Raw genomic sequence first — 22,845 nt, forward strand, 5'->3', positions numbered from 1 at the left:
CAGAATAGTAAAGGCCTTGACTGCTGTTTGTCAAGATCGCAACCTCCTTATGATAGTAAATGACAGATTTAGGAGAACAGAGAAAAAGATGAATACATGTATCACGATTGCCCACAATCTATCTACCTGTTCCTGGAGAAAACCCTACTCAGTTCTATTTGTACTTAAAGAGCATACACATCCCACCTTCTCATCCGATTGGTGGACGTGCGTGACCTCCCTCAGCTCCCCCATATACTCAATAGGCGAATCCACGAGTTCCAACGGTAAACCATATTCTCCCGCCCAATGAGCATATATATGTATCTCTTTCGGCATCACCCTCGGCGTATATGGTTTTCCAGGTGAACTCCATCGGTATGCCACTTGAAGGGTTCTTTGACTATACGAGGGAATAATGTAATCTTCCAAGAAGAATCGCTGTACCTCCACATCTTCCAATATAAGAAATTCAATCTCGAGGTTCGATATAGGTACTCCATGGTGGATCACCTCTTTGATCCCACAGAGACCCTTCCCGGCGAGGTTCTGGATGAGGTTTCGCCAGGTATGCGAGAATGGGATACCTAGATTTAGGCAGAGTTTCTGCGGGTGGACATGCGCGAGAACCGTTTTCAGCGATTCTTCTAGGGGTGTGTCTATTCTGATTCTTCGGGGATTATGCTTGCTTGTCATATCTTTCAAAACTAGTTGATTCAGGTTCGGAAAGAGGTTGGTAGTGGATTGCTGGTTTAGTATCTGGGATATAACCTCTAGTATCTTTTCACCGGTTATCGTGAGATTCGCAGATGATGCGCATAACGATCGGAATCTGGTATATTGGTCTTTGCACGTCTGCATTTCGAGGAGACTTTGTAAGAGACTTTGAGCCGCAACTGACTCTGGCGTTGAACCTGCGATGCAAAGCTGCCGAAGGACTTGTGCATCTTGATCTGTGAAGGTGATCGATCGATATAATCGAGAATGGAAGGATGCATAATATGTTGAGTTCAGCTGAGTGACGGTTTTGAGATGATCGAACGATAGAGTGGCAAATTGGGAGAGGATGTAGTATCTGATATCTTCGGGTAGAGCGGTAATGAATGGACGAAGGCTTTGATCGGAAGGCTGGAGGACTACTTCGGTGTTGAGGATAGGTGGGGAAAGCATAATGAGCGAGTTGAACGAGATCAGTTTATGATGCGGACAACAACATTCACAGATCAAGTGCGGGAAGCTAAAACCCTTTACATGCCTGATGCTGACCTCGATATCTCGCACCTGATCAAAGGTTGAGTATAGTGTGTGCTTCTAACCGATGAGGAAAGATCGTCCTTTGATTGTGAGATCGATGGACAAGAAAGTGGCGTTATCGGCGACTGTCTAGCTTAAGTACTATCATACATTATCATCGTTCTATACTGGAATATCACAGCAACGCATTCACATAACTTGCTGAGATCACTATAAGCACATAGATCCCTTTATCCAACCCATCTTCTTCTTCTCCCTACGTCTAACTCCACGGCCTCCCGCTGATGTGTCGCAGTTCTGGACCAAAAAGGATTATTGTTGTTCAGCCGAGGAACCTCGATCTCACTGATTGAACACAACTCACCTGTTATCTGCAATCGCAACAGATGCAACTATCGCCTTGACCATCAGGAAAGACGGTCATAGTGCCATACCCATTCTCATAGGGAAATCTGAGGTTTCCTTTAGAGAGCAGAAGATGGCAAGAAGGATAGGCTTTGCGGATCTCATCTTCCCTCCCTCTTCGACATTGGATGCGCAAGCCCTTATTGTTTCGTAAATGTTTTGGCAACTTGTTCCCATATTCATCGAATCCGGGCTTGAAGTACCTAAGTGTCGGCGCATAAGGTGACAGAAAGAGAGATTCGAGAATGCCATGGACAGTGATGGCCTTGAGAGACCATTTGGCTAGAGCGGGGTGATTGACGACACAACCGTACATATCGTGCTGGTTCATGGTATCCAAGAAGATGCAGAGGTGCTCGGGTTTGAGATGGTCCGTAAAACTCTTCCAAACGTCTTGAACGGGAATACAATCTGGAAGTGTGTGGTTCGGATAATGGCAAATGAGGAAATTTACGCATTCTGAATCGAAAGTAAAATAGCGCACATTCCCAAAGAGCATGTCGGTGAAAGTTTGAGGAAGTCTTGATGACACTTGGGCTATGACCGAAAGGCTACTGAAATGGTCCAACCTGAGGTATACCGTGCTTGCGCAAAGTCTTAGCCATCTGAGGTGGATCCTGGTTTTGATTGGGTTGTCACCTTCTTCCCATTCGCTCTTGACAGGGTTGAAAACGGAAGATGGATTCGCATATCGGGTAAACTCGTCCACTTGTCGATGTAACCAAAATCTCAGGTGTCGATATAGGACCTTGTGGTATCTTTGGTGATGTTGATCGTTGAGTAGTACACCTAGCTTGAGGTTATCGAAGGAAGAATGAACGAATTGGTCGAGAATGTTGGATCGAATTTCGAGAGGAAGGAAGGGAGAGTAGATGGGGTCTTAGGCATTCGTTACTTTGATGGAGTGTGACATCGGACATGATGGGTGATATGTTATTGTGATACTGAGTTTGTGCAGAAAAAATGTGTTTCTGAAAGATGAGAAGAGGAAGATGAGGAAGAAGGAAACAGTCGATGTGACGAGTCCTTTTATACACAGTCTGAGCTGGTCCGCGCGCTTGTGAGTGGCAAAATTACTCAACGCTTTGACTTTCATATATGGTATGATACATACATTCATACGTCATCTTTACTGGTCGCTATAGATGTATTTCTGGAATTGTAACAGATACTGAGCCAGCCTGCTCGCACCCCCAAGGAGAGCCGCAGAGCGATTCATCCATTCAAGTGATCAGATCGATTCTGAACCTTAAGTGAGGATACCCCACAACGTCCTCGCCTTATGCAATTTACTCTGCAGTCTGCTCCCCTCTTTGGTCCGACTACCTTGTGAGACCCCCATATCAAAATTGGACGCGGTTGATCTGCTCTTCTCGGCCGGCCAAAAGTTTCCAACCTCCCAAATCACCTCCTCCCTTTCCTCTCTTGTCTTAGCACCTTTCCCCCGCTCTACAAATCGTTCAAGTATCTCATCAATCCTCTTATCATTCGTCCGGTATTCCTTTGGAAGACTAATATCCCAACTCGATTCATCAAATAACCTGGGCGCCCAATCACGGAAAGATGTAAGGGAATGAGTGAATGTAGAATATGAGGGCCAGAACCCACCCGGAAGAGGAGGTCTAGGTGTACTGGGGCTCGAAAGGGATGATTTGGCTGATTGGTCATATTCAGCTAGGGCGTCTATTGCCCTTTTCCTGACTGCATTGCTGGAGCTGGTGTAAAACTTTTCGAGTGTGCTCTCGTACTCTGATAGCCATGAGGATCGTTTGCCACGTTTACACTTATGAGAGATTCGTGCGGAGGAAGGGGAAAGGAAGTGTGTCATTTGGACATACCTCAATAGGATCTTCGTGGTATGCAAGTAAGGGGATTTAGGTGTTGAACATCTTGTGAACTCCCGTTGCTTTAAACCCGATCTCTATTCGATATACGATATACATGTCGGAGTACCAATTGATCACTGAATTGACGATGTTCGGCGAATCTTGCGAAAATAAAACCTTTCATGTCATCATCGTTTCAGACTTCCCTTGATTCATTCGATATGTGTATCAAGTCAGTCTGTCCATCCGAGACGGCCATATTTTCTCGAACTCTGTCTCAATCCCATCCGGACTGCTCCATAGGCTGCTGACGTCGATGCCACTGAGATTCGTTTTGCCACTTTCGCCAAAAACGATTGGAATCTGGGGTCTCCTTAAATTCCACCAAATGTCCATCCCATTTCATCCATTTCAACATTTCCTTCCTTCCTCTTGCTTCATATCACCTAGTGGAGTATCAAAAAGCTCAAAGACGAGCTGCACAACATCACTGAAGGAGATGCCCTTCAGAGCGAGGTGTAATCCTGCTTGTCTCATACGGCGGCAGAATGCTACCATAGCGATCAGAAGAGGTCCACCGGTGGCCAGGAATTCGTTGTTAGAAGGTCATAATCCAATAGGTGAGTCTTCCAGTCTATGGAGCTGATAAGTAAACTCATCGTCGATCTTACAGCAGATGTAGCTCTATCAGGACAAAGCTATAGACACAACTCAACCTCATCCCTCTTCTCACCATTCACGTCCTTCTTCTCCCGTGCAAAGGGTCTCACACCAACTTCGCCCGATCAAGCTGCCTCTGAATTTATCAACTCCATTTCAACGTCTCAGTATGATACTCTACATTCATCGTATATTATCATCATCAACTCACCCTCTCCATCTACCCATTTATCGCAAGAAATCTTACACGATGCCATGGCATTATTGTCAGAGTCGCGTTCAATGAGCGAGTTAGAATTGCTTAGAAGGATATACGATGATCTACCCACTCGCTTTGGCTATCCCATCTCATCAGAGCAAGAGAACCTGTTGATCAAGGGCTTATGTCTAAATGGATTGATAGAAGATGCTCTCTCCCTTGCTCAGTCCATTGACCCTCAGCATGTGGACTGGCGACTACTCCTCCAATCAGCGTCTTCCGACTATCCCTCTCTTGTCGATTCGATCATCCCCTTCCTCCGACAATACTCTAAGCTAGATCAAACGGATGTCGCGCTCATTCTCAGATCAATACGAAACACACATTCACGCTCTACTGGATCGCTCACTCGCTCAAAGTTAGATACTGTCCTGGAAGAAATAAGGGAGAAAGGGATAACGCTTGATCTACCTACCGAAGCGGAATTGATGAGGATACATATATCCCTCGGAGAGCTGGAAAAAGCTAGTGAGATCGTTGACAGATGGGATACAAAGTATATCACCTCACCTGCGCTGTGGAATGCGATGGTTGAACTTGCCATAGCCAGGAATGACAGGGATATCGTAGAAGAATTGATAGGAAGAATGAAGGACAGAGGGATCAAAGCTCCTCAGAAAGCCTTGACTTTTTTGTCGGTTCAGAACCTCAGGTCGTACGTCTCTTCCAGGTCTACTATGGGATTCTCAGAAATTGTTGGATCGGTGGATCACGCCGAGAAAATATGTGGGGTGGAATCCAAAGCGGACGTATGGGCTGAGGTGGTCAGAGTTTACTTGGTGGAAGTGAAATCGCACGATAATTTGGACGTGGTATTGGAAGTCTACTCGGAGATCTTATCGAGGGGTATAGAAGTCTCAGCGGAACTGGCCAGAAACATCATCATTCCCTTATCCAACTCCCGACAACAATCGCGATTGAACGATATGATGAGAATATACGACGATTATCTATCTTCTTCTCTTGCCTTCAAGACGAGAAGGGAAACGCACAAATTCCAACCTGTCTATCAATACTTGTTGATGTCATGTGCGAAATCGGAACCACCCGCCACCACCTTTGCCCTCAGACTATTGAACGATATGAAGGTCCATCAAGTAGAGATATCCTCGGGCAACATGATCTCCTTGTTGGTGTTATTGATGAAATCGAGTGAAGATCATTATTCAGCTTTCAATCTCTATTCGCACTTCTACGATCTATCACATAGCTCAATCGACGAAGAAGGGTATAAAGTGATTTTGATCAATTTCCTGAACCTGTATTGGGACAGATCGCCCTTCTGTCCACCAGAGCTGTTCATCGCCATAATGAAGGATATGAGCAAAAACGGATATCAACCCGATTCGCACATCCTGTCTAGCCTGCTCAAACAATATGGTAGTCAAGCTACGAAGTTACGCAGAAAACTTCGCTCGACCCCCACCGTTTCAGGTAGTACGGCGATATCCCCGTATGACGAAGAGGTTGATATAGGCGAACAGCTCGATACCCTCTCTCAGTCCATACGGGATATTCATACCCTCCTTAAACTCGATCCACTGATCATCCCTGATATCCCCCTCCTTTCAGCAATGATGGACGCGTACTCTCGAGTAGGAGCTTATTCTGAATGCTTCGAAGTATGGGATGAACTTGTTTCTCGACGTTCTCGCGAAGCCCCCGAGAAGCTAAAAGAACTATACGCAGCGGGGTTAAATGTCATTCTTGATGCGTGTGGGTGGAGTTATTCCCTAAATAGGGGAAGGAAGATCTGGGCGTGGGCGAAGAAATGGGAGCTCGTTTGGGAGAAGAAACATTTCGATTCGTACGTCGAGTTCCTGTGTAGGAATTCCCAGCTGGCCGAAGCGGGTGGGTTCGTACTGGATGAGATGGGGGGTGATGGACCGGAGGCGGATAAGGAGAGTGTGAGGATTGTGCTGAAGTTTGGGAGGAGGGAGAGGGACTATAAGCGGGATGTGGGGGTGATGGGGGATTTTGTAAGGAGGTTGAGGGATGAGAAAGGGGAATTGTATGAACAGTTGAGGGAGGAAGGTGAATTGGAGGGGTACTAGGTGATCTGTGGGGATCGTCCGGGATGAGACTGTCTGTGCTTCAGGTCGAGTAGGAAGTCAGTACAGTATGATGTAGCTATAGTAGTACGACAATGGCAAGATGCATACAAGCACTTTTGTGAATTTGGTCATACAACAAATCCGATATGACTATAGCTACAAGACGAGTACAAAATACCAAAAACAATGAAATCGTCCATTCGCTTACTATCTGCTGGATGATTGTGATTTTGCCTTCCATCCTTTCCAATCAATCTCCCTCTTCCATACCTTTTTCGTGCTGATAGCTGGCGGGACTTGTAAAGCTACAAGAGGGATCATACTGGGTCGACCATGAGCACACATGAAGGGGAACTTCGTTTGGCCCAATTGGGATACCAGGCGGGATTGTTGGTCTGTGTTCAGGAAGTCTTGGAACATTATTGCGCCTGGTAAGATAAAGTATTAGCTTTGACATCAATCGAGTGCATGAGAGGTAGCAGAGTGAATCCGGTGAAATGGGCTAAACTACCGATACCGTGTCTAAGAGATGATTGAAGTGTATGGTATTACTCACCTCGACAAGCTTTCGAATTGGCCAATTCCAGCATTTCCCTAGGCATAAACCTTATCTCTTTGCCCCAATCTCCTTCTACCCGCTTAACACGGGAATATGAATCAAGCAGAGCTTTGATCCCACCCATCTCTTCACTTAAAACAGGTAGATACCCCCTAATCAAACGAGTCATCTCCACGCCCTCTTTCTTCCCCAGCCTATTGACCAGTAAAGAAGGCACAGCTTCCACCTGAACTTGCACGTAATCCCCCTCGATAATTCCTAAGAACGGGAGAGTAAGGTGAATACCCCACCTTCTGAATACATCCATTGCCCCAGGTCGAGCTAGCTGTTCAGACTCGGAAGTTGTGAGGAGAATGGTAGGTGTATGTTTTGTCAACTTCGTAATTGCCATATCACCAGTTCTGAATCCCATACACAAGGAAGTCAAGATGTTCTCTACTGATATCCGCTCATCCGCTGCATGTTGATCTACCAAAACCACCGCTTTATCTTCGCTTTTGGAAGTGGGTAGAGTAACAGCCACGAACTTCTTATCCACTTGACCTATTACGTGCGCATGTTTCAAGGACGATTTGGGCAGTTGGATATCGATCTTGCGTTTCTTCGCTGGAGATTCGAGGGTGATGGGACGGGCGGATAGCGGATCAATGGGTTGATCATGGTGATGGTACGTACACCCCTCATCTTCCGAAGGGGTTTCGTCGGATTGCATAACCTCCAGTCGCCTCTTCTTAGGTGATGTTCGACGAGTGAAAGGTAGAGCTCCACTATCTATGCTGTTTTCCAGATCCGTTATCCACTGATGAGATTGACTTGGTTTCTCGGATATCCGAGGTGGGAAATTGTTGGTCGTAGTGGGCAATGGCCTCTTGAGAGCTAGGATCTGGTCGAAAGGCGTCAGAGGTGGAGTGGGAGGTATGATCCCAGTCGGATGAGGCGGCTGAGACGATAGTTGTGGATCAGGGTTGGTATTTTCAACATCGAGCGATCGAGTAGATGTCGCTGAAGGATTGAGATTTGAAAACGATAGTGATGTTGGTTTGCTTAAGTCCCATCCATTCTCTACATCCTGACGCGAGGTTGATTCCTTGCCTAAAGGTGATTTCCCATGTAATGCAGCTGCTGGAGAGACTAGGTTCGTCGCAGCACCTTTAGTGGAACTTGGTGAGAGGGGCTTAATGTTGGATTTGATTCGATCGTACCCATTCTTTTTGAGAAACTCATCTACCACAGCTAGAAGGAGCGCTTGCACTTTGGCGAAGTCCTATTGTCCGAGCCACTTCGTCAGCTGCATCCCTAGAAAGTGATTTACACAGCTGCTGCAGGACTCGCCTTGTACCCCAAGATACCTTTAGCAGGTTCGAAGCTGACATCCACCTCTTCCGATGGCATAGTTACATTCAGCACATATATGGGATGTCTCTCAAGCCTTCTAGGCGATTTTCGTCTTTCTGTGTCTGGTGTCAGCTGTTTGTGGGTCTTGCATACATCCGTGGCAACTGATGACTTACCTGCACTGAGGTCCTCCAGATCATCATGTTCACCTGCAGAAGCGAACGTACCGAACCTGCTATCGGAGAACTTCTTGGAAATAGCCAAGTGCAAGTCGGAACGAGTGATGGGGTAGTTGTTGATGTCTACCGATAACGATGTCAGCTGATTTCCACCTCTCACGATGTCAGGGCAGCTCACATAAGTGCTGGTGAGACTATGGGAATATCGAATGTCAATCACGTCTGGCTAAGTGTTTGATCGTGAGGCAGCTTACCTTGGTAATATCGCCAGAAAGACTTATAAATCCATCGACTCGGTTTGAGCCAGCAGATACACGGATATTTTGGACTCGCTAGATATGTTTGCCCGGTCAGCTGATGTGTCTCACTCGAGGATGATGAGTCTTGTAACTGACCTTTACAAGAGCATTACCATATAATGATCTGAAGACGTGGACATTGGATTTGGTCTAACAGAGAAATTCAGAATGTCAATATTCGTGTTCCATCTCTATCGGAACGCTTAAGGTAGGGGATCCGAATGCATGACAAGAGATGAGCAAAAGAATGATGCGCACCCCTCTAATGTCCAAGACCTTCCTCCTATCCCCCATCCCCCTCTCATCCCATACCAACCAATTCACCCCGCACCTAGCCAGCGCAAACACCTCAATAAACTTCTTACACTGCCTCATCAACGTATCCTCATTTGACCGTTGCAGCTCTTCCTTCCGTACAGGTATATTATGGAATATCTCCTTGACAGTGACGATCGTACCGCTATCAGAGGGGATATGCCGTGAGGGGTCGTTACCGAGGTATAGCGTTTTAGAGGATTTCATTATTTTCGTTATTGCTTTGAGAGTGAGATTGGTCTTGCTCGTGATGCTCAATAGCGAGAGGGATGCGATGGATGATAGGGCTAGTAACGATCACCAGGATGAGCTGTCACTTCCCCTACGAGCGAAAAATATCAGTATAGCTCAGCTCACCTTCCCCTCTGAATCCGTATGAGCCCACTGAGCCTAGGTTGGATTCGTTGAGTGTTTTGCTGGTTCCTAAATTACCAGAGAACGTCAACAGGTACACATATGAAGCCCAAGATCTGAGTAAGATAGATAGCCGGCGAGTAGCCGTTGGAGGTCATACTGCTCGATATGAAATGAACACAATGCAAAGAAGGCACTCACGAAACCTCTTCCCAACCTTCCTCAACCCCTGCTCACCTATCCCACACCCATCATCCCTCACTCGTATACTCTCGCTACCCTTGATCAGGCAGATGGAGATATCAAGATGTCTCGATCCTGCATCAAGAGAGTTCTGGATGAGTTCAGAGAGGATCTGAGGCAATGTAGGTATGATGAAGGATGAGCGGAGGGCGGTCGATGTGGGAGTGGGGAGGGGGGTGATAGGTTCCATGTTGAGTCAGAATATGGGAGTGGTGTCTATTGCTGTATCAAGCTGTGATTTGGCATCTTCGGACGATCTCAAGATAGTATTCTTGTATGTTTATCATGTGATGAGAAGAAGAAGAAAGAGAAGAGAAAGATGGATGAATAGATGATTGTTTTCACTCTTTCGCCGCTGGATCACCTCCACTCGTCATCATCGTCATCCTCCTCTTGCTTATTTATCCATTCTTCCCCTTCTTCCTCTCTATCTCAACGAGCATAACAGTTCTAGGGAAACTCTGGTCAACATGGCTTCGACCAGCACATCAGCCTCATCAGCTATCAAGCTGGACATACCACTGCATATCAAGTACATCCAGAACCTCGACAAGGTGAGCTGGACCTCCCACAAAACCCTACGTTGGGGGATTGAATGAATGGACCGGGTCATATGATCTGGTGTATGATATATAGGAGACAAACCAACGGTATAATTAACAGTGCTGATACTCTGTCTACCTACAGCGCCAGGACCTAGCATACCACCTCACCTCGCACCTCCGACTCAATGGTATCTACTGGGGCCTCACAGCATCGCACATCATGGGTCAACCCTATGCGCTAGATAGGGAGGGTGTGATAGAGTATGTATTATCGTGCTGGGACGACGAGGCGGGTGAGCTGCCCTTCTCCTTCTGCTCATATACTCCGCACACAAGGAAGCAAGTTCCGCGGCGGAAAGAGGGGTATCTTCGCTGATGGTTTAAATGCTTATATGGTGATAGGTACTTTTGGTCCTCATCCGAATCACGATGGCCATATCCTATCGACATTATCGGGTATACAGATCATGTTGATGCAGGATGCTATTGATAGAGTGGACGTGGAGAGTGTGACGAAATGTGGGTTATACTCTGCTTATTACTGAGATTTCAATGCTGATCTTTAATCACTCTAGTCCTCCTAGACCGTATAAGCCCCGACGGCTCAGTCTCAGGGGACTCATGGGGTGAGATCGATACTCGATTCACTTACATCCTCTTATCCTCCCTATCCCTTCTCGGGAAACTCGATCAGATACCCACGGAGAAACGAGAGCAGATAGTACAGTATATAAGTAGGTGTAGGAACTTTGATGGTGGATTTGGGAGAGTTCCAGGGGCGGAGAGTCATTCGGGGCAGGGTGGGTTCATTTCCCTCTTGACATATATCTCACTCATAACCTCTTTCAACATCTATCACTAGACGATGAGCAGTGGTGAAATGGGGAGATGCTGATATTTTGTGTTCGTTGATAGTATGGGTCTGTACAGCTGCATTATCCATACTCGGTCGACAGGATCTCATCGATATACCCCTTCTTGGGGCTTGGTTGAGTGAGAGACAATTACCCAATGGGGGGTTGAATGGACGTCCGGAGAAGCTGGAGGATGTGAGTCTAACTTCCCATACTCAATGGGATATTCCTATCTTCTCTACTCTCTGGAAGATCGTTGGCACGAGGACAGTTTATCGCTGATGCTGTCTCCTATCGACCATTACCCCACAGGTATGCTATTCATGGTGGTGTCTCGCCTCAATATCAATACTAGGTAAACTCCATTGGATAAACAAAGACAAATTAATAGGGTTCATACTGGGTGCCCAAGTATGTTGTTCTGTCCATCTCCCTACTTTAGGGTCAAACTCACCTTGATTTGGTTATAGGACCTAGACGACGGGGGTATAGCGGATAGACCGGGTGATTGGGTGGATGTGTTTCATACCTTGTTTGGTGTCGCAGGTGAGCCATATCACTGATTTTTGTACCTCGAATATAGTCATTTAAGCAAGCTTTCTTATAGGTCTATCGCTCCTCGGATACCCAGGTCTGGAAGATATAGATCCAGTGTATTGCATGCCAGCGAAGTTGATAGATAAATTGGGACTGAAAAAGCCTTATGCGACTTTACCAAGGATGGTATCATATCCTTAGGATCAATGTATATACATGCATATCATACTTCTTCAATTCTACAGCTAACAGCCCACTCTTCATTTGTTAGATGAAGAGAACCAGTCTATTGCACACCAGTCTCCTCTCCTGGAACCGTCGCATGACCCTCTCCACTATCGCCCGCACCGCCCGCAGGAGTCTGAGTGCCCGATACAGCAGCTGAACCCATCGCCATAGATGCCTGGCCAGCTTGAGTGGCGGCGATTCGTTGTCTTTTTCTCTCCGCTTCGGCTTCTTTCTCGGACTCTATTTGAGATACTATCTTTTCGATCTCGGATTGTTCGAGGTTCTATATTAGGCAAAAAATGGTTTGTCAGCATACGTCGCAGAAAATCAAAGATCAGTACAGAAAAAGGTGGGATATCATAATTGGTGTTGGTATATGGATGTGCAGAAGGCTTGAATGATAAAGTAAAACCTCGCTCACAGAGATCACACCGTAACTCTCCATCACACTAATCTCAATATTCTTAGCACCGGTCTGTACCACCTCGAGCAACGATTTGACGGTCAATTTGATAGCTTCGTCACGGGGTAAGTCTTCTGTGTAGTTCTTTTCTAGGAATTCTCGAACTGTCTTGGATGCTCTCCCGATGGCGCATGCCTAACAGTCATAACATAGAAGCGTTAGCCTGGGGATGCAATACATGAGACGGCGAAAGGGCGAAAGGGCGAAAGGGAAAGGACATTGGGTCAGTATAGAAGAGTGACAACCCACCTTCCACGCCGAGTAGATACCACTAGGTTCAGTCTGATACAATCTAGGTATCTTATCGTTGGGGTCAAAGCCTACTACCAATGTTGAGATTCCAAATGGTCTTACACCACCTGATTGGGTGTATTTCTATGACATACATGAGAATCAGTAAGCCTCAGCCGTGATTGCGACCCCTGGGTTATCAAAGATTGAAGTGTGAATTTACCTGTTGAATACCCGCAATGTGCTTTGTGATATACTCGATACTAACTGGATCTTCAACCGTTAACCTGTGGGATTGACATTCCACTCTTGCCTTGTCAATCAGGATTCGACCATCTGCCGTTAAGCCTATAATGGCCAGGAAGACGAATCAGCTTTCCTTCCATTGTACCGTGAAAAGGCATGAGGGAGGGGATAGCTAAATGACCAGGACTGACCTGCAAAAGCTACACAGACATGATCATCCAACATGGCTACCTTCCTTACTGTCCTGGGATCTTGTAATTGCAATGTCGATTTCTTTTCTACTCCCAATACCACACATGATTTGCCCCTTACTCCGACCTATTCGACCCATTCCACGATCAGCTGGGTAATCTCGAGATCGAGCAGAAGTGAGCTTACAGCACATGTACCCCTTCTGACAGCTTCGAGGGCATATTCTACTTGAAACAGCTACATTGCACTCCTATCAGCTTGATCCATGGGCGTGTGCAAGGAAAAGCTTACATGTCCATCAGGGGAGAAGACGGTCAACGCTGAGATTGACAAGACGATTAGCGGTTGTTCCACCTTGCCATGTTCAGGAAGGGAGCGAGCTGCTACTCACCTCTATCGTACGATCTCGACATCTTAGCTGGTTGCAAGTGCTGGTTCGAGGTAGGTAGAGGTAGATATGAAGATGTAGGGGTGTATAGTGTCTATTGTATGCTAACTTATACTTGTATATGATATGTCTCTTCGTAGAATGAAATGGACGCGTGTTCGACCATGATGATGCATGCGGGGAAATGGTCAGAAGTTAGGCATGCTGGAACCCAGGATTGATTAGGCACCACCGCTGTGACGTTCGCTCAACGCGTCCATGCCTACATTCTGGCTTATCTGTTTGGTTCTATCTGTGCATGTCCTCCGTAGGCCAGCTCTTGATGTTAAGGAAGTCAAAAGCATCGCATGATAGATGCATGACGAAGACCGTAATCATCCCATCATGGCAGGCCAAGCGAGAAAGAGAACAGCAGCGCAAAGGAGAGAAAGGGAAGAGGACCAAGAACCTCTGACACCTGGTGAGTCGCAAGACTCACTCAAATGGAAAGATCGCGGGTGCTTAGGCTAATCCACCATGTACAGCTGAGATACTGGATAACGATGGTGAGTTGACAGAATTGATTGAATAGTAGGAGACTAGCTGACCTTACGAAATAACGCAGGTCAAGATGAACAAATCAAACTGCTCAGACAGAAGAACATGAATGATAACAAGCAAGCTCATATGGCTCTGGATATAGGAGTATTGACTGCACTTGTCATGTAAGTTGCATCCCTTCTTTATTGGTCAAGTACCTTTACTGACAGCCCTTAATGGGACAGATCAACCCTGCAATTCTTCGACCACCTCTCATCCCCCAACCCCATATTCAGTATCCTCTCAATCATCCAATTCGTCCTCCTCCCCTTCTCCCTTTCACCAGATCATATACCCTCGCGATTGAACATCAAACCCATATCACCTGAAACCCACTTATACTCCCTATCCATCCATCTGACCGTATCCCTCTGCGCACTATTCATACGATATCACCACTCCCTTCCTGGTTCCGGCGTAGATGCGGTATCGCTGGAATTAGGAGAAGTGGCAAGATGGATTATCCCCACGCTGGTGGTGGGTGCGGTGGATGTTCAGAGAAGGGGGGAACGGGGTTCTGAAGAGAGGCTGAATGAGCTGGAGGGGATGAAATATGATTTGAAAGGTGCTTAGATTGAGACCATGATTGGCAGACATGAATAGAGTATAGAAGATCATCCCGAATTTCCGTCATTGATAGGTCATACGGACCGGGGATCACTAAAGTCGCTTGCAGGGGATTGCAAGCTAAGACTGGAAAACGGAGATTGGTATGGCTGATATGTAGACTACGACATATCATTGTTATACCAAGAGAAACCCCAAGCTAAGCTAAAATGTCCATCACGGTATATATCAGCCAGATTGCCCGGTCCAAACTCAAACATTCCTTTTCGTCATTGGTTATCGTCAAAGTGGCTGATAACTTCAGGCGAGGGGTATACTCTATCCGTTGTTGACAATGGGCTCATAGGCATACTAATAAGTATACCTTATCAATCGAATTTCAATTTCCACAATCTCTCTCTTTTAATGGTTTGCTTGAAACTTCTTTAATCAGCTTCAAACTACATTCACTCACTTGATATCTCATACCATCCATCATCTTGTTAAATCCATCTCGCGCCCACCCCTGACGTTGGCCACTCCTGCCCAAATGTCACAACCCCCTCGTCCCGCCCTGAAACCAGGCGACAGAAAAGACTCGAAAGTGCGTTTCTCGCGCGAAGAGCTCGCCCCCATTCGATCCGATCCTTCCGACTTCCTTCCCTCCCACGACCCCATTCCTCAAAGAGAAAGAACTTCCATCGTATCTACTTACTCTGATGCTCAGGATGGTCCAGAGTACTACGATTCCAATTCGTACCCCTTCCATTCCGAACCTGTTGAATTGGGTGAATCGGTCGATGAGCCCTCTCATCAGGCTCAGGCGGGGTATTACAGAGAAATACCTGATCAAGTGGAGCAGGAGCAATACGAACAACATGATGGGTACACTGCTACGCCGCCTAGAGTGGTGGGTGGTAGGAGGTGGTCGACTGCTCAACATCGCCCGACTTTAGATACCCTCCATTCAACCGAGGAAGAGTACCATCAACAGCTCACTTCGTCACCTAGGGGTTCGATCGCCCAACACCAGCAAACGGTTTATCATGAAGATGCACCATCGCCTTACAGACCTCCTTCAGCCCTTCGATCCTCCTTCGCTCACAGAGATAGAGAGGTAGTCAACGGTAGTCCCAGATCAGGATTTTATACCGAGCAAGATCTCCCACCTACGACCTCGCCATATCGCGTGGCTCGTGCTTCAGCTCCGAATATCGGGTATACCCCGCCTAGAAGGATGTTAGACCAACATCGATTCTCTGTACCTAGCGGTTCACCCAATATGAACAGTGGCTCACCTGTTGCTCGGAACCAGGAGGTCTTCTCCCCCGGGAACAGGGGTACGTTCGGCGAGAAGGAGAGAAGGTATTCCCCCGTTCCGTCGTATCATCAACATCCCGTGGACTCGTATACCGTAGAAGATCATCGAAGGGAGTCTCAAGGTCCAGTTCAAACTCAGGGGTATGACGATGGGAAAGATAGGCTGTGGGTTGACGATCCATCTGAGAAACGACATCGGACCGTGTCGGACTCGGATGAAACGCTCTACGAAGATGAGAAAGCAAAGTATTCTTCCAATCCTTCACCTAACGTCAGAGGTAGACAGAGGAGTCTGAGCGATTCGTCCAAACTTGCCCTTCCCACCGATGGAGGTATGAGGCGAAGAACAACAAGACAATTGGAGGAAGACGATGATGAATCCACCTACCACGTTAAGGGTGGTGTATTTTCTCAGCTCTTGAAATTGACGGGACGGACCAATACCATGCGTAGAAGAATCTCTTCCAGATCTGGCTTTGGGGGTGGAGAGAGTAAAGGACCTGGATTATTACCTACGATGAAATCTTTGGGGCTTAGAAGGTTGGATAGTAGAGCTAGTACGACGTGTGGGGCGGATGAGTTTGACGAGAATGATCCGAGAGTTACGGGACAGAAGAAGAAACATAAGAGACGGAATAGTCTTTCGGACTTGCCGTTCATGAGGACTGGGACGGGGGATAGTACCTTGCCTGGGGGAAGGAGGAAGAGGAGAGCGAGTATTCAATTGCATGTTGCTGGTGGGTCGCTCGTCCTCATCTACTATTTCCAGCCCCGCTGCCTTGATCTCAACGGATAGTAACAACTTTGAAGTGGTTTGCTGATCTCAATCTTTCCCCTCACGTAGACATCCTTACCCGCCAACAATTCGTCCTGAAACTCGCCAAAGCACTAATGACCTTCGGCGCCCCCTCGCACCGTATCGAATCGCAACTTGGTGCTACCGCCCTCGTGTTGGAGATCGACGCCCAATTCATCCATTTCCCATCCATCGTCATAGCCTCTTTTGGAGATATGGACACCCGAACATCCGAGACGCACTTCGTCAAAGTCCAGAATGGAGGGCTGGAATTAGGCAAGCTGCACAAAGTGCATAATATCTATAAGAGCGTGGTGCACGATGAGATGGATGCTGCCGAGGGGACGAGGATGATCCACCAGCTTATCAAGGCTCCTATGGAGTATAACCTCTGGCAGAGGATGTTACTCGCTTTTCTCTGTTCTGGGTTGATCGCTCCGGTTGGGTTTGGGGGTAGTTTGGTAGATGGTTTGGCTAGTGGGGCGTTGGGGATTTTGTTGAGTTTCATGCAGCTTCATGTGGCTAGTAAGAGTGCTATGTACTCTAATATCTTTGAGTGAGTTCAGTTTATCGTTGACTTGTTTGGTTTGGTATGGTGGCGTGTTGACGATTGTGGTGTATGATAGGATATCCATCGCTACTGTCGTGTCTTTTACGGCTAGAGGTCTGTCAACCACGGGGATATTCTGCTATCAAGCGGTGGCTTCTGCTGGTGTCGTGTTGATCTTGCCTGGGTATACTATCTGTGAGTTTAGCTATCCAAGCAAGACATCGTCACGATAGGTAAGCTGATCTCGACACTAAAATGCAGTATGTGGTTCTCTTGAACTCGCTTCCAAGAACATCATGTCAGGATCGGTCAGAATGGTCTACGCGATCATCTACTCGTTGTTCTTGGTAAGTTACCCTCTCAACCACCGAGTTGTCTTCATCAATAACTGGTTAATGTCATTTTGTGTTACTTGATATAGGGATTCGGAATCACCATAGGTTCCGACCTATTCTACGTATTCGACCGTAACGCCCGAATAGCCTCCCAGGCAGCAGCCCGTGCCGCCCATTCCTACGCCGAGGTCCACGGTCAATTCATATCAGATTCCATGCTGAATTTCACCTCAGCCACGACCGGTCTACCAATTCCAATGTTTAACGGGACATTCACATTCTCCAATTCGACGACCGACCAAATCACCTCGAACCTCAATCAGGGATCTATCATCTGCGTTCGGGATCCAGATTGGCCATGGTGGAGGCAGGGAATGCCTCAGATCTACCTGATACTGTTTATTCCCATATTCAGTGTTCTGCTGAGTATGTGGAATATGCAGCCTCTCAGAAGTAGACAATTACCTGTTATGTGCTTTATATGCTGTATTGGGTATTTGACAAATGCGCTGGCAAATCATTATATATTTGATAGGAGTGATGTGGTGTCTGCGCTGGGGGCGTTTGTGATTGGGTGAGTTGACGTTCTTCCTGATCGCTCCTATCTTTTCCTCTGATCAGTCGTGTACATCTAAAGAGCAGAGGGGTTGATGTAGATGCTGATGATCTTGTTGTCGTACAGGGTAATGGGTAATATCTATTCAAGGGTATTTGGCGGAACAGCGTTTACGTCGATGGTACCTGGTGTCTTGTTCTTGGTTCCTGTGAGTATCACTTCTTATCTCTTACTACATCCGTAGCCATTACAAAGATGATTGCTGATAGATCTGGGTCTCACATAGTCCGGGATAGCAGCCGCAGGAGGTCTAGCAATGACCACCAACCCACATCATTCCGACTCGTACTCCCAGGGATTGATCATTGGGTTTAGGATGGTCCAAGTTGCGATCGGTATTACAGTGAGCTACCCTATCAAGTACCGTTGAGCCATAGCTGATGAAAAATACTACAGGTCGGATTGTTCGGCTCGGGACTGTTGATCTATTCGTTTGGCAGGAAAAAGGGCGCCGCGTTGTTTGCTTTCTAAGCCGTCCTGCACAAATTCCTGTTTACATGTTTCGATCATCTCAATATACCTGTCAATCTCGGACCTGTTTGCTCTTGTATTCACGGAAAATGATTGCCTGGCGAGGTGTCTCTATTGTGTAGCTGTATAGCAGTGTATAGTGTATAACATATAACATATAACATATAATCATATCATGCATCTGTCTTTGCCTTGTCCTCTCATCCTCTTCGTTTCAATCCTGTTGATGACGGGATCAAATCCACGTGGCCCGCTTCCTTCACCCTCCTTTTGCCGAGATGGACCTCGATATCCCCCTCGTACCAAACATATTCTTGAATCTTTGGTCTTCATCTTCTGCTCTCTTACCTACTTGTAGTGAGACCCATACGAGGCGACAGATAGCAACGATTCAATCTACCATAATGGCTCGAAAAGCAACTGTCAAATACCGTTCCTTACGGTCCAACCTCGTTCATCTACCTCTATCCCTCTTCGCTCAATTGGCTCAACAACAGGCGGTGAGTTTAGCTCACTCATGATCCTGTATGAGGCAATCCACTGATCCAGACTTGATAACTATAGAGACCACAATCACTCATCATCCACCTCTCACCTCTGTCCGCCTCCTCTTCGACCTCCTCTCGTCAACCCAAATCTGCCTATCTAGGATGGTCAGGTCTAGCAGCTGCTTCTTCCCTCTCTCAGGCGGGGGAGGGATTGGAAAGTATAGAGGTGGATCCGGAGGTTGCGATGTCTCTAGGATGGAGCGAAGGCACTCTGGTAGGTAGTAAGCTTTCACGTCCTGGTCGATCAAGTACAAGAAAAGCTTATATACTAGTGTATGTGCGGTAGGTCGAGATCAGTATAATACATAATCCAACAAAGGCGAAATCGGTATCTGTCACACCACTGAGTTCAGACGACTGGGAAATACTTGTAAGCTAGCTCATGATTAAATGAAGTTGAGTGAACCGCTAAGACCCGATTGATGTAGGAACAACACGCTTCATTCCTTGAAGAACACCTTTTATCCCAACTTCGAGCAGCTCAGAAAGGTCAGGAGATAGATGTTTGGGTGAAGGGAAAGACCAAGATCAGGACACGAGTGGGTAAGTGATGACCCTCCCTTTGTTGTTCAGCTGATTTTTCTAATCGAGTTCTAGATTTCTTTAGCTGATGAGTGACTGGCATAGACGAGACAAACCCCTCTACCTCGGCGAAAGAAGCGGTCCTGCTAAACAACGATACAGAAGTATACGTCGCACCAAGACCAAGAGGTGTGATACAACCGACACAGCAGATCATAGAACCTTCCGTGCACTCTAATGGAACGATGAGAAATTCGAATAAAGAAAGTAGAAATGTGAAATTGCGGATGATCCCTCCCCGTATAGCTTCTGGCTGGGGAAGATTCAGTATACCTTCCACGGTAACTGCAAGTAAAGTCGGGATATGTTCACCATGTACGATGGAGATGACACGGCGAAAACTGAAGTTAGGTGACTCGACACCTGATGTTACTATGGTATTAGATGCGAAAGAGGATGAGAACAAACCCGAACAGGAGAATTCTAGAGATCTGGCTGATGGCGACAACGGACAGAAGGAAGATCAATCAAAGCAGTCTGAAGTACAGCTTGTGGAGTGGGATGAAATGCCCGATGGGTATGTCATTCTGGTTGGAGGAATCGAAGACTGGGAACAAGAGTGGGGCAATGTCAAATTAACGTCACACACGGGGAGGAAAGGGAAACCGAGGAGCAAAGGCGTAGCTTTGGCTCTGTAAGTTGAGAAGTTTTCTTCTCAAGAGGGCCGGTGGTACTGATCTGGCCTGTGTAGACCCGATACGACACCTTCTCGGGTATTACCTGGTACCAAGCAGCTCATCGACGATGCTACCACTTATCTGTCTCGCTCACTGTCAACCTCCACCAGCAAGCCACTGCTGATACAAGGGAATAAGGGATCCGGCAAGACCAGCATCGCCAAGATCATAGCGGAGCGGCTTGAGGTGGATCGAAGTATCTTGGCTGGTCAGTGTACCTTCCCCATATAGCCTTGAACGATGCTGACGTACTCTATACAGAGCCAGTCTATGTAGATGTGGCCAAATTAGATCCCGAAAGTCGACTGACCACCCTGAAAGAAACTATGACGAGCTGGATAGAGGATACGGAGCAGCGGCGACCTTGTTGTCTGGTACTTGATGGGCTGGATAATCTCATAGGCATAGAGACTGAGGTAAGCAATTTCTGAGAGTGATTGCGATCTGATCGCTGACATGTCTATAGCTCAACTCTTCGTCCAATCCAGCCATCTTAGCTGATCATTTCTGTCGACTCTTCGCACCTGCACTCATACCGTCTGACATACTAGTCATTGTCACAGCAGCCAGCACCACGACGCTACATCCCATGTTAACCGCTAAACACATCTTCGGTGAAACACTCAAAATACCTCCCTTAACGAAAGAAACGAGGCAAGAAATCCTGCAGCTGCTAGTCGAGAATCAACTTGCTTCAGAAAGACCTGTGATCAACGGAGGTGGTGGTTCAGAAGATGTTGTGGACTACATCACGTTAGGAGGTTTGACGGAAGGATATTCTATTTCCGACTTGGTTGATTTGGTGGGGAATGCTACTCAACACAGTATAATTCGATCTGTCAAAGCTGAGGAAAAACCAGATCTCACCATGGAAGACTTCACTTTGGCTCAAGAGGCTTTCGTACCGCTCAATCTGAGGGGTGTAGCTTTGCAGAAGAGTGAGGTGAAATGGAGTGATATTGGAGGTGAGTCAGCGATATTTCTCATCCCATAGCAGGATGTGCAACTGATGGACGCTCACCATACAGGTCTTCACGAGCCGCGGCGACTACTCCGAGAAACTCTTGAATGGCCTACAAAGTATGCTCAGATCTTCGCTAATTGTCCGCTGAGACTACGATCGGGGTGAGTCAGCTGGTTTATTAGGGGTTATGTTTTAGCTGACATCGTGGATAGTCTACTGCTATACGGGTATCCGGGATGCGGCAAAACCCTTTTAGCTTCGGCTGTAGCGCGAGAATGCGGTCTCAACTTCATATCAGTCAAAGGACCTGAAATACTCAATAAGTACATTGGAGCAAGTGAGAAAGCCGTCAGAGACTTGTTCGAACGAGCAAGCGGGGCGAAACCCTGCATTTTGTTTTTTGACGAATTTGATAGTGTTGCGCCAAAGAGGTAAGTTGAGGCGACATTCTCGTGGCCGATGTCGATGCGACTGACCATGTGGGTATAGAGGCCACGATTCGACCGGAGTAACGGATAGGGTGGTCAATCAACTTCTAACAGAGATGGATGGTGCTCAGGGATTAAGTGGTGTATATGTGCTAGCGGCAACTTCCAGACCGGATTTGATCGATCCCGCCCTTCTTCGTCCGGGAAGATTAGATAAATCGATCTTATGCGATATGCCTTCAACCTCGGATCGAGAAGAGATCTTACGTTCTGTGGCCAAGAAATTGCATATCTCGGAGGATGTAGATTGGAATGAGCTGGGTACGAAGACGGAAGGGATGTCGGGTGCGGATCTTCAGGCTGTGGTGTATAATGCTCATTTGGAGGTGGTCCATTCTGCTTTGGACAGGGACATGGTGAATGGTGATATCCCTTTTAAAGGGAAAGGGAAAGAAGTGGAGAATGGGATTAATGGGGATAAGAAGAATTATAGGCAGCTTGTACCGGAGGTTGAAGAAGGGAATGCTGCGATTAGGTCAGAGATGGCCAATAGGGTGAGTCAGCTATCGAGCTCGTTCATGGATGATGTTGAAAGCTGATTGAGGAGTTACAGATGGAAGTCATTGGGAAGCATAACAATGGGTATAACAGGAACAAGTCCGACGCCGAGAAGGACAAAAAGGAACTGCAGAAGGTGAGTTGATCCTGGATTACCGAAGGATAGCAGGATAGAGCTCATATTCCTGGATTAGCCATTGATCCACCATCATCACCTCCTACGATCACTCGAGAGTACTAGACCATCCGTCTCTCCCGCTGATAGAAGGCGATTACAATTGATGTGAGTTGCCTTAGACGGAGATGGGAGATTTGGATCTCAGACCAACTCGCTGATGCTATGTTCGTAGATATCGCTCGTTTGTCAATGATCGGGATGGGAAGATGGGGGATGGGGATTTGGGGAGGGGTACGGGAACGAGGATGAGTCTGATGTGAAGCGACTTTGTGAAGCGACTTTGTGAAGCGAC

At 47.0% G+C, this 22,845-nt stretch overlaps 9 protein-coding genes across 9 annotated transcripts; 5 read left to right on the plus strand and 4 right to left on the minus strand.

Annotated features, from left to right (window-relative positions):
- Positions 1-144: 144 nt before the first annotated feature.
- Positions 145-1,149, minus strand: I302_106495 (uncharacterized protein; the record flags this gene model as incomplete). Its single annotated transcript, XM_019192859.1, has 1 exon — positions 145-1,149. The coding sequence occupies one exon, from the start codon at positions 1,147-1,149 to the stop codon at positions 145-147; it is 1,005 nt and encodes a 334-aa protein (XP_019045856.1).
- Positions 1,150-2,887: 1,738 nt separating this feature from the next.
- On the minus strand, positions 2,888-3,466 carry I302_106496 (uncharacterized protein; the record flags this gene model as incomplete). Its single annotated transcript, XM_019192858.1, has 1 exon — positions 2,888-3,466. One exon carries the CDS (start codon positions 3,464-3,466, stop codon positions 2,888-2,890), a length of 579 nt encoding a protein of 192 aa, XP_019045855.1.
- Positions 3,467-3,963: 497 nt separating this feature from the next.
- Positions 3,964-6,437, plus strand: I302_106497 (uncharacterized protein; the record flags this gene model as incomplete). Its single annotated transcript, XM_019192857.1, has 2 exons — positions 3,964-4,084; positions 4,138-6,437. 2 exons carry the CDS (start codon positions 3,964-3,966, stop codon positions 6,435-6,437), a joined length of 2,421 nt encoding a protein of 806 aa, XP_019045854.1.
- Positions 6,438-6,644: 207 nt separating this feature from the next.
- Positions 6,645-9,911, minus strand: I302_106498 (uncharacterized protein; the record flags this gene model as incomplete). Its single annotated transcript, XM_065870285.1, has 10 exons — positions 6,645-6,865; positions 6,994-8,260; positions 8,329-8,447; positions 8,508-8,633; positions 8,689-8,704; positions 8,765-8,842; positions 8,906-8,959; positions 9,068-9,411; positions 9,482-9,547; positions 9,680-9,911. 10 exons carry the CDS (start codon positions 9,909-9,911, stop codon positions 6,645-6,647), a joined length of 2,523 nt encoding a protein of 840 aa, XP_065726357.1.
- Positions 9,912-10,191: 280 nt separating this feature from the next.
- On the plus strand, positions 10,192-11,858 carry I302_106499 (uncharacterized protein; the record flags this gene model as incomplete). Its single annotated transcript, XM_019192855.1, has 8 exons — positions 10,192-10,275; positions 10,409-10,559; positions 10,669-10,785; positions 10,842-11,066; positions 11,182-11,315; positions 11,433-11,531; positions 11,591-11,666; positions 11,728-11,858. The coding sequence occupies 8 exons, from the start codon at positions 10,192-10,194 to the stop codon at positions 11,856-11,858; spliced, it is 1,017 nt and encodes a 338-aa protein (XP_019045852.1).
- Positions 11,859-11,943: 85 nt separating this feature from the next.
- On the minus strand, positions 11,944-13,430 carry I302_106500 (uncharacterized protein; the record flags this gene model as incomplete). Its single annotated transcript, XM_019192854.1, has 8 exons — positions 11,944-12,168; positions 12,307-12,483; positions 12,598-12,723; positions 12,803-12,927; positions 13,017-13,143; positions 13,204-13,254; positions 13,309-13,337; positions 13,409-13,430. The coding sequence occupies 8 exons, from the start codon at positions 13,428-13,430 to the stop codon at positions 11,944-11,946; spliced, it is 882 nt and encodes a 293-aa protein (XP_019045851.1).
- Positions 13,431-13,789: 359 nt separating this feature from the next.
- Positions 13,790-14,557, plus strand: I302_106501 (uncharacterized protein; the record flags this gene model as incomplete). The annotated part of the gene is made up of 4 exons (XM_019192853.1): positions 13,790-13,865; positions 13,930-13,950; positions 14,010-14,109; positions 14,170-14,557. 4 exons carry the CDS (start codon positions 13,790-13,792, stop codon positions 14,555-14,557), a joined length of 585 nt encoding a protein of 194 aa, XP_019045850.1.
- A 523-nt stretch (positions 14,558-15,080) lies between these two features.
- I302_106502 (uncharacterized protein) lies at positions 15,081-18,618 on the plus strand (the record flags this gene model as incomplete). Its single annotated transcript, XM_019192852.1, has 8 exons — positions 15,081-16,587; positions 16,695-17,202; positions 17,273-17,391; positions 17,458-17,543; positions 17,618-18,105; positions 18,214-18,295; positions 18,374-18,490; positions 18,544-18,618. 8 exons carry the CDS (start codon positions 15,081-15,083, stop codon positions 18,616-18,618), a joined length of 2,982 nt encoding a protein of 993 aa, XP_019045849.1.
- Positions 18,619-19,022: 404 nt separating this feature from the next.
- Positions 19,023-22,813, plus strand: I302_106503 (uncharacterized protein; the record flags this gene model as incomplete). Its single annotated transcript, XM_019192851.1, has 14 exons — positions 19,023-19,118; positions 19,183-19,380; positions 19,453-19,536; positions 19,595-19,709; positions 19,794-20,382; positions 20,440-20,633; positions 20,687-20,841; positions 20,892-21,390; positions 21,454-21,550; positions 21,602-21,820; positions 21,879-22,371; positions 22,431-22,511; positions 22,570-22,658; positions 22,726-22,813. 14 exons carry the CDS (start codon positions 19,023-19,025, stop codon positions 22,811-22,813), a joined length of 2,997 nt encoding a protein of 998 aa, XP_019045848.1.
- Between the last annotated feature and the right edge of the window lie 32 nt (positions 22,814-22,845).

Source organism: Kwoniella bestiolae, chromosome 5 (genome assembly GCF_000512585.2).
Source record: "Kwoniella bestiolae CBS 10118 chromosome 5, complete sequence".
NCBI classification, from domain to species: Eukaryota; Fungi; Basidiomycota; class Tremellomycetes; order Tremellales; family Cryptococcaceae; genus Kwoniella; species Kwoniella bestiolae.